General features: G+C 43.6%; 1 protein-coding gene across 1 annotated transcript in view; it reads left to right on the top strand.

Annotated features, from left to right (window-relative positions):
• The first annotated feature begins 7680 nt into the window (after window positions 1–7680).
• LOC129705369 (cysteine-rich secretory protein LCCL domain-containing 2-like) overlaps window positions 7681–14641 on the top strand; it is a 39661-nt gene continuing 32700 nt past the window's right edge. The window contains 3 exon segments of the mRNA XM_055648914.1: window positions 7681–7883; window positions 9589–9878; window positions 13561–13679. Of these exon segments, the coding sequence (XP_055504889.1) occupies window positions 9654–9878; window positions 13561–13679 (344 nt within the window). The 5' untranslated portion in view covers window positions 7681–7883; window positions 9589–9653.

The following is a 14641-nucleotide window of genomic DNA, read 5'->3' as shown; positions in this document are numbered from 1 at the left end:
ACCTGTCAGTGCACTTAATGTGGTTTGAAAATGCAAAAGTTTTTTTTAGTTTGAGAATGCAAAAGTTGCCTTGACTAATTGAAAAGTTGGTTTGAGAATGCTAATGTTGCCCTGCCTAATTGAAAAGTTGTTTTGAAAATGCAAAAGTTGCCTTGCCGTCTATATAATTAAAAGTCTAATCTTGACCATTTCCTGTTTGCGCTGTATATTGATTTTAGGAAAAAGCTACCACGTACGGCTGTGAATTTTGGCCATCTTACTCAGAGTCCCCCTCCGCTCATCAGGTGCCGAGGATTTTTCCGTTGATGAAAAATAAATGAGTTATTAGTGTTTAAAAAATGTTGAGATTCTCTCTCCTGTCAATCACGCCATGAAAGCCACACCCCTTCTGGTGGGAGGGACTATAAAACCTGGAAGTGTGGGCGTGGCTCAGTCTCTGCAGAAGGGGGAGGGAGAGGTCACGACTCTCTTTAGTGACCTTGCACCCTGCTTGAAATGGTATGAAACTGCATTTGAATTTGGTGGCCTTGCACCCTGCTTGAAGTGGTATGAAACTGCACCGGAATTTGGTGGCCTTGCACCCTGCTTGAAGTGGCATTTCAAGGAATAGACGTGAGGTCCTCTGAAATGTGAGTGCCCAGAAACTTAAAGCTGGACACTCTCTCCACACTTTCCCCGTAGATGGAGATTGGGGCGTATTCTCCATTATGGACCTCCTGAAGTCAATAATCAGCTCCTTGGTCTTGGAGGTGTTTAGTGACAAGTTGTTACATGCACACCAGTCCGCCAGTGTCTGCACCTCCGCTCTGTAATTTGTTTCATCACCGTCGGTGATCAGCCCAATCACTGTTGTGTCGTCTGCAAACTTCACGATGGTGTTGGTGTCGAATGCAGGAACACAGTTGTGAGTGAAGAGGGAGCAGAGCATGGGGCTTAGTCCACAGCCCTGTGGTGTGCCGGTGCTCAGGGTGATAGTGGAGGACAGGTGCGGGCCCAGTCTCACTGCCTGCGGTCGCTCCGTCAGAAAGTTCAGGATCCAATCGCATATCGGCGAGCTGAGGCCTAGCTGGTGGAGTTTGGTGGTGAGCTTGGTGGGGATGACCGTATTGAATGCAGAGCTATAGTCAATGAAGAGCATCCTCACGTACGTGTCCTGTCTATCCAGGTGAGTCAGGACAGTGAAGAGCCAGAGAGATGGCATCCTCTGTCGATCATAAATTTGCATACAGGGCAAATAGAGAGTCCAGTGAGGCAGCGATGCTGGATTTGATGTGGGAGAGGACCAGCCTTTCAAAGCACTTCTTTGGTATTGGAGTTAGGGCAACCGGGCGGTAGTCGTTCAGGTTGGTGACTTTAGACTTTTTCGGCACCGGCACTATGGTAGCTGTTTTCAGGCACTTGGGGACCGTAGCCAGAGATAGAGACAGATTAAAGATGTGGATGTGGAAGCTTTCGAGAAGATGCAGACGAATTTCACCAGAATGTTGCTTGGACTGCTATGTATCAACCATAAAGAGAAGTTGGATAAACTTGAATTGTTTTCTCTGAACCATCAGAGGCTGAGGGGCAACCTGATAGGAGTATTTAACATTAGGAGGGCATTCAAGTTTGGGAACCAGGCTGTGATTCAACCAGTCAATATGCTCTATACTCTACACCTGTAGAAGTTCAAGAGAACTTCGCTGACATACTAAGTAATCTCTGTAATCTCAGGAAGTAAAGGTGTTGATGTGCTTTCTTTATGATTGCATTAGTATTTTGGGTCCAGGAAAGATCTTCAGAAATACCCTAACTTTCTTCCACCTTTGAACACTTGAATACATTTGCAAATAACCTGTGCAGATGGGATTCATTAGAAAGGAAGCCTTGCAAGATCCAGTATGTTTAAAATATTGCAAGGGGGGGATACCAGTCCATTTGCAGTAATTGAAAAATCAACCATTAGAAGTCGAGGATATAAAAGCAAGAGACACAGGACATGGAACCAACAAAGCATTTGTACAGAGGTTTAGAACTTCATGAAATTTGCGATTGATGAATTTTGTTGGTTAAATGTAACAAATGGTCCACCACAAAGATTTGTGATGGTGCCTCACCTTTCTACCACTTAAATGGTTGATTTGGATGAATCAGCAAAGGTTTGGCTGCTAGATTTGTTGACCCTACATGGTTTGGTGGGAATGCAAGTGTGGAGAGGACACGTGGCAGCTATAAATTGATATGATGCAAGTAAGTTTCATTTTTCTGTTTCAATACATATGATAGTGGGGTGGGAGATTACAACCTTCACGTGGTCCACCCTGTTTCGACGAATGCAATGAACCTGGTGTGCACGATCAAATATAACAAGTTGTCCTACAACTTTAGGCTGCGCACGCCGTACGCAAGAAGAAGACATGACATTAAACCACTCAACTCTTGAATGCAAATCAGGTCGGCCATTATTTTATTGAAGAACGGAGCAGACTCCAAGGGCTGACCGACTTTCCCACTTCCAATTCATGTTTGATCTCATTTTTCCAGAATTCACATTTTTACCCTCTACTTTCATGATTTCCAGTATTCTCCTTTCATTATTCATCCTCTTTCAGTAAGAACCATACGTAACATACAAGCACATCTCATGCCCATCAAAGGCAGACCTTCCCTATTGATTGGTAAATTATTTAAGTTGTGGTAAAAACTCGTTGCTCTGAAACATTGACACTGGTTCGTTTCCAGCACTGCTGCCTGCCCTCCTGACTTTTCCAATATTTTCTGCTTTACTTCAGATTTCTATTGTTGAAGCATTTTGTATTTCCAGTCTATTATGGCAGTCTTTCTTCATATTCCCAGTAAGTGATTAAAGACAGGGCAAGGAGGTGAAATCTGATGAGTCGTCAACTATCTGAAAAGCTTGCAGTTGACGTTATCTGTTTAATTCAATTTTAAACCGCACCCAAAAATTTGCTGCGAGGACATAGTAAAGAAGTCTAAAGGGCCTGTCCCACTTGGTGATTTTACCAGCGTCATATCAGCGTCGCCAAAAGATTCCAGCGGTGACAATAAAATGTTGACAACGTCACCCGAGTCATACGTCACCACGTCGCGTATTTTTCGGTGATCTGAAACGTCAGTCAATTATGCCAGAAATTGCCGAAAAAAATTGCCCTTAAGTGTTTAAACGAGGAACTGCACTTGCTGGTTTACAAAACAAAACACTGAGTAAGACACAAAAGCTGGAGTAACTCAGTGGGACAGGGAGCATCGCTGGAGAGAAGGAATGGGTGACATTTCTCGTGAATGTAATCGGCCATGCCAGGCCAGAAAAACATGTTTTTTGCTTGCAGGACATGTTTTTTGCTTCTGCGCCTGGGTGTCCCGCATGGACGGCATCAAAATACTTGCTGTGTAAAGAGGCAGGAACGACAGCTTTGTGCCCTTTATGATAATGCCATCTTGTAGTACTAGTGCATCACGAATGGAAAAGAAGGGCCGAACTGGAAGTGGTAGATTGTATTGCTTGTCAAGCCAACCACGCTTAATGATCGTCAGCAGCAGAGTGGGCTACCAGGTCCTCAAAGCAGGACGAGGGAATAAAGGGAACAGTCATAACCACAAAACCGTCATCTGGTGTGGATGAACCCTCGCGGGCCTTTTGAGGAGCACGCGAGAGGGTGTCAGCCAGGTGCATGTCCTTGCCACGTTTGTAGGTTAGAACAATGTCATACTTCTGAAGCTGTAGCAACATCCATTGAATACGTCCTGGAGAAGCATGTATTTGTTTGTTCAAAATGCTGATTAGGAGTTGATGGTCAGTTTTGATCGAGACCGTTTGTCCAAAGATAAAGTCATTAAACTTCTTGCATGCGAAAACGACCACTAGCACTAGCTATGTTGCAAAACCTACCTTCAGCGGCGCTGCAGATCTGTCGCTGCCCGTGTGCATGATTTTGGCGCCTTTGAGAGGGGGCGGGTTTAAAATGCGATTTTCTCTCTAGGCTATTCAAATCAAGGTTGTTCAGCCTGCTTAGTTGCTGATGAAAAATCGCTGCGAGGTTCATTTGCTGCAGGTATTTTTAAACTAAATTGGTTCATTTAATTGTTATAGTAGGTTAAAAATCATCCGCTAAACCCGCGACCACCGACAATGGGATGGATCTCATGCAGGGGACAACGGAAGGTAGGTTGTTTATTTTTACATTAAAAAGGGCTTCTTAAGATCCCTTTATACAACATTTTATGTTGCAAGTAGCTAATTTGGGGGCCCATTAAATCCTGCAGTATTTTTCTGGGCTTATGAGGTACAAATCCACCGCAATGGGAACGTTCCAAACCAGCGCGTTCCACAGAGTTCCACAGGATCCCACTATAAAGCTGATTTAAATGGTCAATAATTTACAGCAATTGAACACCAAATTATTTCCATTTGGCCTATAAATTAATGTAAATGAGATTTTAAAATCATGTGAATTATTTGTGAATGTTATTTGGACACAGGCTATTTAAAAATGTTAATCTTTCCTTAAGAAATGGATAGATGTTTAGATCTAGTAATTGAAGTTTGGAATTAGCTACAATTGGGAAACTAACTAATTATATGCTTTAATTTCAGGTCATCCAAGTAAGATTGTTTAATATTTGTTTCAGAATGCTTCAATCTATATTAACTGAAAATTTCTCTCAGTTCTCTTAATTTTTAATAAAGTTATGGCCATTTCACTGTCCTTGATCACAGCTTTTGTGTTAAGTCAATGGAAAATCAAAAGGGAACAAGATGCTAATTTCCGAGTATGAAAATGGGCATAACCTTTTTTAATACTGAAGATATGAAAGTGAATTAGGTATCAATTTTTGTGCTTTATCTGATGGGATAAATTGCAGACTTGATTTTTAAAATCTCAAAATTTTGTAACATTGCTACTAGCAGCTCCTTTTCAATCTGGGCATAGCATTGGTCCGTGTCTGTCATGGTGCGCGAAGCATAGGCAACAGGCCTGTTGCCGTCACCATCATCTTGGAGGCAAGCTGCTCCTAAACCGTACTGCGAGGCGTCACAAGTTAGTGTGACCGGTAATTTAGCATTAAAGTAGGTGAGAGTGGGGGTACAATACATCTGTTGTTTGAGAGTGTCAAACACCCTCTGCTGTTGCTCATGCCAGGCCCAAACAGTGTCTTTGTTGGGTTAGCTGGTGCAGTGGGGCCGATAGTTCACTGAAGTTTGGAATGAATTTCCCCAAGTAATTTACCATGCCAAGGAATCTCTGCAGGCTGAGCACATCTGTGGGTGCTGGTAACTCGTTGATAGCAATGGTTTTTGATGGATTGGGTTTGTGGCCGTCGATGGTGAACACATGGCCTACGTAGTTCACCTCATTTACTCTGAATTTGCACTTTAGAGGTTGATTTCTTTAGCGCAGTTCAGAACCTTCTTTGAATTTGCGTCGTGTTCTTGAATAGGTTATGTTTAGGGCAGGTTCCCTGCTTCAGACTGGGTGGGGATAGAAAGCTGGAAGAGGTAGTAAAAGTAGTACATTTAGTCTCACCGCTAGAGGGCAGCTCCGCTAGAGGTTTGCAAGACAAACCATGGACTGGAAAATAAAACGACCAAGTAAACTTAAAGTAGACAAAAATTCTGGAGAAACTCAGCGGATGAGGAATCATCTATGGAGCGAAGAAAATAGGCAACGTTTCGGTTCGAAACCCTTCTTCAGACAGATGTGAGGGTGGGGGGGAGGAGGAGTGTAGGACGGAACTGCAGAAGCTGGTTTACCCCGAAGATAGATACAAAATGCTGCCTGACCCGCTGAGTTACCCAAGCAAAACTAAAACGTTAACGAGGTTTTACTACGGGCAAATTATACTGTACAGAATTTTTGATATAAGCATTATATTCAAGCATAAAACAATCCAAAAATATATGGCAATTAATGTTCACGAGACGTTTTAGCGAGAATATGTTAGATTTAAATGTGCATCGAGTATCACTATCACAGCGCGCATGGGTGCAACAGAAAGGACTTTAAAATCGTTCATCATTTATGTTAGCTCCAATCAAAGTTTTAAAGTTTGATAGAATGGTAATTACGCATGCAAGATTCTCGCCTGAAAAAAGTAATGGCTATTTGCTGTTACAAAGTTTTAAGATAAAGTTGACCATATTACTTTATGGTTAAATTGAGCAGCGTACTGACAAGTTTGCATCTTGTGTTGTAATCAGAACAATGCATAAAGCACAATTGCACTCTCGCATAAATACAGCAGGTACTCCTTGTCGGAAATGCACACTAAAGATGGTGCAAATACTCAGTAGGTCAAGCAGCATCAGTGGAGGGAGGAAGACACATAAGGCTGCAGTTCAGTCGCGTACCATAAGCACTCAGAACTCGTTCCTTCATGTAGATTAGTGTATGCACGAAGTCCGACGCTGCATTTGGAGATACTAGACCAGAGGAAGGAACTGCAGATGCTGGTTTACACCGAGATGGACGCAAAATGTTGGAATTACCCAGCTGGACAGGCAGCATCTCTGGAGAGAAGGAATGGGTAATGAGAAGGTGTCGGTCCGAAACGTCACCCATTCCTTCTATCCAGAGATGCTACCCGTTCCGCTGAGTTACTCCAGCATTTTGTATCCAATTATTTAAACCGTTACAACGTGGACTGCAACTATCCCCGAAAGAAAGAAGGCAGAAAGAAAACAAACAAGGGGAATGGATACGAGGATCGTGTTATTCAAATGGGTTCATCTCTGTAAATTTGCTTGGGTGAATCAGAATCATTTTGGAATTGAATATCTGCTTTTTTGTTCTGTACCCAGTTTATCCGTGTGGATTTACACATTTTAACTTGAGCAAGACACAAGAAACATCATTCGGTCAAGCAATATTTGTGGAAGGAGTGGACAGGTGACGTTTCGAGTCGGGACCCTTCTATTTGTCCACACATTTTAAACTTACTATCACAAAACATCAATATCCATCATTCTATGTACGATTACGTGGCAATTGCAGGGAAATTAAAAATGGAAACAGATACAATAACAACATCTAAGAGGCAGGCAAATGGGATTGGTTTAATTTGGCATCACGACCATGTGCTCTACTTTTCTGCGTTTCTTCCCTCCTTAGGTGTTGTATAAAACGATTAAAATAACTTTAGAATGGTAATAACAAAGTGCTGGAGTAACTCAGAGGGTCAAGCAGCATCTGCGGTGAGAAAGTCGACTATCCATTCCGTCCACAGATGCTGCCCGACCCGCCGAGTTACCCCAACGCTTTGTGTTGTACTCATGAGTCTAGCATTCATAGTTTATTCTATATCAATAGAATAGCAATTACGCTTTCAATACACGTGTATGAGATCGAACTTTGTTTGCTCCCCCCCACACACACACACACACACACACACACACACACACACACACAAGCCGGGCGCCCTGTTTAATTGGGACGAGTGTCTTTGCATCGATAGGGAAGGAGGCGAGATCCGATATCCCCAACGGAGATTGGGACGGGATGGGAATATTCCTGGGCGCTATTGTCCCAGATTTGCTGCTGCGCCAGTAAAGACCAGGAGTAGGTGCATTGAAAGAGGAACCACTCCCCCCCCCCCCCCCCCCCCCGAGCATATCAAATGTTGTCCGGCGCCAACAAATTCACTTGGCAGGATATGACCGGCGTTTCTGCTCGCAGATATAAATTCGGCAGCCGACTGCGGCGGAGAGAGCCGGCAGTCTGAGCTCACACAGCAAGCAGCAGCAGCGGCACAGCAGCGGCACAGCAGCTCCGCTTGCGACTGAGTGCGAGCGTTCACACAACTCACCATCTCCCCTCCCGCAGTCTCTAACCAACCCTTCCAGCGAGGAAGCTGAACTCTCTTAATCATCTCGGTCTCCTTGCAAGGTGAGTGAAAGGAAACGCCGCACTGTTTACATAACTTTTTGAAGCATTTTCCTTTTTTTTTAAACATTTTATTTAAAGCAGAGAGACTCCTCCAAACTAAACGTAGACACAACGAACTGCAGATGCTGGTTAATACGCCAAGGACATTCCCAGTGCTGGAGTCACTCAGTGGGTCAAGCAGCATCTCCAGAGAACATAGATAGGTAACGTTTCGAGTCGAGAAGTGTCTGAAGAAGGTTACACAAAAAAGCTGGAGAAACTCAGCGGGTGCAGCAGCATCTATGGAGCGAAGGAAATAGGCAACGTTTCGGGGCGAAACCCTTCTTCAGTGACTGAAGAAGGATCACCACACCAATTATATCGCTTATGCATGTTCTTCAGAGATGCTACCTGACCCGCTGAGTTACTTTAGCACTTTTGTGTCCTTTCCTACAGACTAAAGTCAGGAGCAAAAATCAGGGGGTAGACACAAAGTGCTGGAGTAACTCAACGGGTGAGCAGCACCTCTAGAGGGAAGGAATGGGCGTCGTTTCGGGTCGAGACCCTTCTCCTGACTGTGTTAGTTGAAGAGTCAGTGAAGGCATTGATAGCATCGGGGTAGGTAAGGACCACAGTCAGTATAGAAACCCTTCTCACGTTAAGCCGCCTTCCAGCGCAAACAAGCCGCTTGACCCGTGTTGGATGTGTTAACATGTTGAAGGCTCCCTCAGTGGGAGGGGGGTGGTGAGTGTAAGGGGAGATGCGAAGGAACTGCTGTGTGTCGGCGACACTGGCGGAGGTGGAGATATAGGACGCGAAATATAAGTCTCAATGCATATCAGGTGGTCACCTGGTGTAGCAGATGATGGTTTAAAGAAATAATGGCTTAAGAAGGGTCTCGACCCGAAATGTCCTTATCTCCAGAAATGCTGCCCGTCCCGCTGAGTTGCTCCAGTATTTTGATGGTCACCTGAACTGGTTGTGTTGTATTTTGAACGGTAATCGAGGCTGTATTTACTGATCAAAAACAAGCAGTTGGATGAACTCAGCGGGGCAGGCAGCATTAAAAAAAAAAATCAAATTAAACGTTGTTCAGAATAAAAAATATATATGCAAAACTAGAGTGCCTCCGACACTCTCAGAGGCTGTACATACATGCATTGGCGTCGTGTCGGAAGGAACTGCAGATGCTGGTTTACACCGAAGATAGATACAAAGAGCTGGAGTAACTCAGCGGGACATGCAGCATCTCTGGAGAGAAGGAATGGGTGACGTTTCGGGTCTAGACACTTCTTCAGACTAGCGTGGCACATTAGTGTCGTATTTGGACGTGTTCACGGAAGATGGCCAGGCAGCATCTGTGGTGGGGAATGGAGAGACCCCGCTTCTTCAGCGTGAGAGAGAGACTTTAAAAAAAACAACTTCATCTCCTCTTTGTATTTGTTTATGGCCAGCAACAGTTAGCGCTTGGTGACTTGCCTTCATTTAGATACAGGCAAATTACAGAGCAAAAAATCCCATCTGAATGTCCAATCATCCTTCCCGTGTTGGTACCTATCTCTAGTTGGGTTGAAGATGAGTGAAGCTCTGTTGAACAAAGTGAATGAATGAATGAATAAGTTTATTACCATAGTGCCTTGGTACAGCAGGCATGTCCTCATGAGGATATAGGGTGGAGCTCTTTTAGCAGCAGGTAATCTGACCACGTGTTGTCTCTCTCTTCTAGGTTGTCATCTTAAGGTTTTACAAACCTTGACAGAAGGTTGGTCTCATTCACACCATTTCTCAGCCATGAGCCTTGGATGCACCTGGATCCATGTGGCCATCTTAATTGGCCTGACTCACCAGTCGACTTGCAGGATTTTGCATAATGCTTCGCATTTTGAAAGTTTGCTTCAGTCCATCCATTCCAGGAGCAAGCGAGCCATCACCCTGGTCGACAAAGAAGATATTTTGCAGCTACACAACCACCTGCGGGGACAGGTCAGCCCCTCATCTTCCAACATGGAGTACATGGTGAGTAGCTGCCCTGGTGTGTGTGGCCACAGGCCTCACCGTTACAGTGTCTGGAGTTCCCATTATACTGCAAGTAGACACAAAATGCTGGAGTAACTCAGCAGGGCAGGCAGCATCTCTGGAGTAAAGGAATAGGTGACGTTTCAGGTCGAGATGCTTCTTCCGTGCCCCCATTGCACCTCATTGGGCATGGAGATACTTTGGAACACTCTGTGGTCTGTAGATTCTCAAATAAAAATGGATCTTATCTAGAAAAGCTCTGTTCTACAGAAATTAAAAACAATTAGTTACATAGAAAAGTACAGCTCAGAACGGGCCCTTAAGCCCATAATGTTTCTGTTGAAGATGATGCCTAGCTGAATTGATGTTATCTGCCTGTACATGATCCAAATCCCTCTATTCCCTGCACAGCTATGTGCTCGTCTAACAACCTCTTAAACATATATCTGCCTCCCCCCCCCCCCCCCCCCCCCCCCCACCCCCGGCAATGCGTATCAGGCTCCCACCACTTTCTGTGTAAAAATACTTGCCCCGCACATCTCCATTAACCTTTTCTGCTCTCACCTGATAGGTATGCCCTCTAATGCTGTACATTTCCACCCTGGGATAAAGGTTCTGGCTATCTACCGTATTTATGCTTCTCATAATTTTATATACTTCTATTGTCTCTCCTCAACCTCTTACTCTCCAGAGAAAGCATTCCCAAGTTCATCCAACCTCACCTTGTTGCTGAAACTCTCTAATTCAGAAGGTTCAGTCTAACTCTACTCTACTTCCCACTATTTAATTGCTTTACATTTTTAATGAAGAAGTTTGGATGATCAGCCATGATCATATTGAATGGCGGTGCAGGCTCGAAGGGCCGAATGGCCTACTCCTGCACCTAATTTTTATGTTTCTATGTTTCTAAGTGTCTCTGTGTGCTTATGGAGTGAGAAACGAGACTGAGAGTCATAGAGTCATGCAGTGTGGACACGGGCCCCTCAGCCCATATTGCCCGCAGCAACCAACATGTCACAACTACACTAGTCCCCACCTGTCTATGTTTGGCCCATATCCATCTAAAAGTATCCTATCCATTTACCTGTCTAATTGTTTCTTAAACATTGCAATAGTCCCTGCTTGAACTACCTCCTCTGGCAGCTCATTCCATACACCTACTGCACTTAGTGTGAAAATGTGAACCCTCAGATACCTATTGAATCGTTCCCCCCCACCCTTACCTTAAATCTATGTCCTCTGCTTCTCGATTCCCCTACTCCAGGCAAGAGAACCTGGGCATCTACCCAATCTATTCCCTTCATACACTTGGGCAAGTGGATATCATTGCAAAGTAATGTAACTGCTGGAAATCCAAATTAAAACTCAACAGGTTAGGTGGAACCAGGGATGAGAAATTGTCAGCTGGGTTGTCACTTATAAACTCTTGTGAAATCAGCTATCCTTGTGCTTTGTGTAGAATTCAGCGCAATGCTCCATTTTGGCCTTTCATTTTATCTTGCAATGGTCCTTGTTTGTAGCACAAACTGACACTGATTTCAGAGCAGGAATATGCCACTTGGTCCCTCATGCCAGTTAATAACATCATGGCCAACCTGATTGGCCACATTCCCATCTACACATCCCACGTGTTAATGAAATGTCCATCTTGGAGTGGATGTTTCCACTAGTGGCAGAGTCTAGGACCAAAGGCACAGTCTCAGGATAAAAGGCCGTACCTTTGGAAAGAAGATGAGGAGGACCATAGTTAGCCGGGCGGTAGTGGATCTGTTGAGTTCATTGCCACAGACAGCTGTGGAGGCCAAATCTTTGGGGCTTTTTAAAGCAGAGATTTACGGGTACTCGATGAGTTAGGGCATCAAAGGATATGGGGAGGCAGGAAGATTGGGTTGAGAGGGGAAGGTAGATGAGCCATAATTGAATGGCAGAGCAGACTTGATGGACCAGATGGCCTAATTCTGCTCCTATGTCTTGTGAACTTATGAACTTTCTCTGTTTTAACAATATTGAAAGATTGAGGAAGAGAGTTCTGTTCCTAAAGCTCCATTAAGGCCCCATCTACCATAACGTTTTCATGGCTTATACTATTTTGCCCAGAACAGCAGATCAAATAGAGTGAACATGGCAAAGTATGTTGAGACCACATTTTATTGTCTTCTAGTAAATCCCTTTGCTTGGCAAATCTTCCCAATGTTTGATTGATTGGAGAGTTTACATTGAACTTGTCTCTTTAGATTGTAGACAGCTCAATGGAGATTATAATGCAGAGAAACTGAGTTTGGTGATTGAACTGAACTGGCAAAAAAAAACTGCTAGCTATCTGTATAAATAGCAACATTATTATTTTTCAATACCGTCGTGAGAAAATGAAACTTAGATAGCCAGGATTAATATGGTGAATCCCTCTCATTTATTCTTTCATCCCCGAATAAAATATCTTCATAAAATATCTTCAAAAGGTTGAAAGGAACATGCAGACAGGCTGGAATGCCCTTATAAATAGTCCTCCCACCTAGATTGACTATATTTCTTCTTCAGTTCACAGCGTTAAAAGGAAATCTTTGATGATATGTGCATGGAAAACATATAATGAATCTGATTGATACAAAACTATACGATTGGGAAATTGTAAATAATTTTAAAATTGTGATTAATGCTGGAAACACTCCACAGGTCAGGATGCATCTTGGGGAAGACTGGAAGAGCAAGGTTACTAACTGGAGCATTTTAAGTGGCTGAGAGGGTGGGCGAGCGACAGTTAGTTCAACTAGACAATTGTGAATGTTGGAGGCAGAGAACTGAGGCTTGAGATTGAGTTTGTTTATTGCCACATGTACCGAGGTACAGTGAAAACTTTTGTTGCGTGCTATCCAGTCAGCGGAAAGACAATACATGATTGCAATCGACACCTCCACAGTGTACAGCTCTGCTGTTGGAGTAGAGTTTTAAAAGAGTGGAACAATTGTAATGCATGATTGCAGATTCACTTCTGTGACTAGCACATGAACCAGCTTCAGCAGCTTCGACCACCCCGGGCCGCGGAGTTTGAACCGGCCCGTTCGCGGAGCACGGTTGAGCCGTGGGACTTACTTAACCATCACCCGGTGGGGTCACAACAATGGAGGCCTGGATCGCATCAGCGCAGAGGGAGAACAAGGAGGGAAGAGACAAAGACTTTAAGACTTTTGCATTCCACTACAGTGAGGAGGTGAACTCACTGTGGTCGATGTTAAATTTGTGTTTATTGTGTGTTTTGTTATTTTATTATATGTATGACTGCAAGGCAACCAAATTTCGTTCAGACCCAAAGGTCTGGATGACATTAAAGGATAGTTTGACTTTTGTTGAAGAGTTGCCTGGCTGCTCTGCTCAGAAAATAAACAGAGGCTTCTCAGAACAGCCTGGTGTGGGATGGAAGTGTGAAAGTATTGCACCTCCATTGTAAAGGTGAGCTTATTGGGACACAGAAATTGGAAGCTGTAAAAGTGGCAGAGGGCAACACATGTGTCTTAAACCTGAAACATTGACTTTGTTCCTCGTTCCATAGGTGTTGAGTGTTTCCAGAATTTTCAGTTTTTATTTCAGATTTCCACCATGCATGCTCTTTTGCGACTTATTTGCGGTTGTTCTATCTTCGTCATAGATCGTTTGGTAATGTTATGTGTGGCATGTTGTTTTGTAGGAGTGGGACAAAGAGTTGGAGCAGTCAGCAGAAAGATGGGCCAAGCAGTGTATATGGGATCATGGCCCTTCTCATTTACTCAAGTCTATAGGCCAGAATCTGGCAGTACACACGGGAAGGTAAGCCCACCTCAGGACGTTTCTTTTCAATATTCATTTGTTCCCTCATTGTGGAAATGATTCTGGAAATTGAACAGGACAGTCACCAAGGTCACTTTGGCTGTGGTCTTTGGATGCTGGAGCACTCAGAATGGCCAACTCCTGCTCTTACCTCCAATGTTCTTGTGTTCATCCAAACAAGGAGGGGCAGAGAAGACAAATTTGTTACACCCAAACTGTTGCACTATAGTGGGATACTTTGTCACACTGCTGTGTACGACTCCCACCATGTCCAGTACTGTGAGCTACTGAGAGAAGCAATAAATCAAATCAATTTGCAGAGAATAATCTAGGAAACCCCTTCCTGATTTACCAATTTCCATATCTTAGGCATTTGGGTAAGGAAATAAATCTTACCCAGTCGTTGATATAAATCATTTTACAAGTTCTATGTCTGTACATCCTTCTGGTTCTCACAGGATACAGTTTGTCAATTTATAAGATCATAAGACTTAGGAGAAAAAATAGGCCATTCACCCCATCGAGTCTACCCCGCCATTCAATCATGGCTGATTTATTTTTCCTTCTCAATCCCATTCTCCTGCTTTCTCCCCATAACCTTTGATGGCTTTTCTAATCACGAATCTCTCAATCTCTGCCTTAAATATACAATGTCTTGGCATCCTTAGCCATATGTGGCAATTAATTCCACAGAATTACCACCCTCACCAAAGAAATTCCATCTCGTCTTCATTTTCAAGGTACGTCCTTTTATTCAGAAGATTTTAATCTCATGGTAACTTTCCATATCTACAATTACGACTTAAAAACTACTAAAGTAAATGTGTAATTCTGCATTTAAAACCACTCACCAATGAGGGTTGCAGCAGCATCTCGTAAATCACTTTCCCCGATGCATGGCTGTGGCATTATTAAAAACTGATGTAAATGTCCCTTTCATGTGTATCTTTGGTAGGTTTATA

Source organism: Leucoraja erinacea, chromosome 17 (assembly GCF_028641065.1).
Source record: "Leucoraja erinacea ecotype New England chromosome 17, Leri_hhj_1, whole genome shotgun sequence".
NCBI classification, from domain to species: domain Eukaryota; kingdom Metazoa; phylum Chordata; class Chondrichthyes; order Rajiformes; family Rajidae; genus Leucoraja; species Leucoraja erinaceus.
This window is presented reverse-complemented; position numbering and strand designations above follow the sequence as displayed.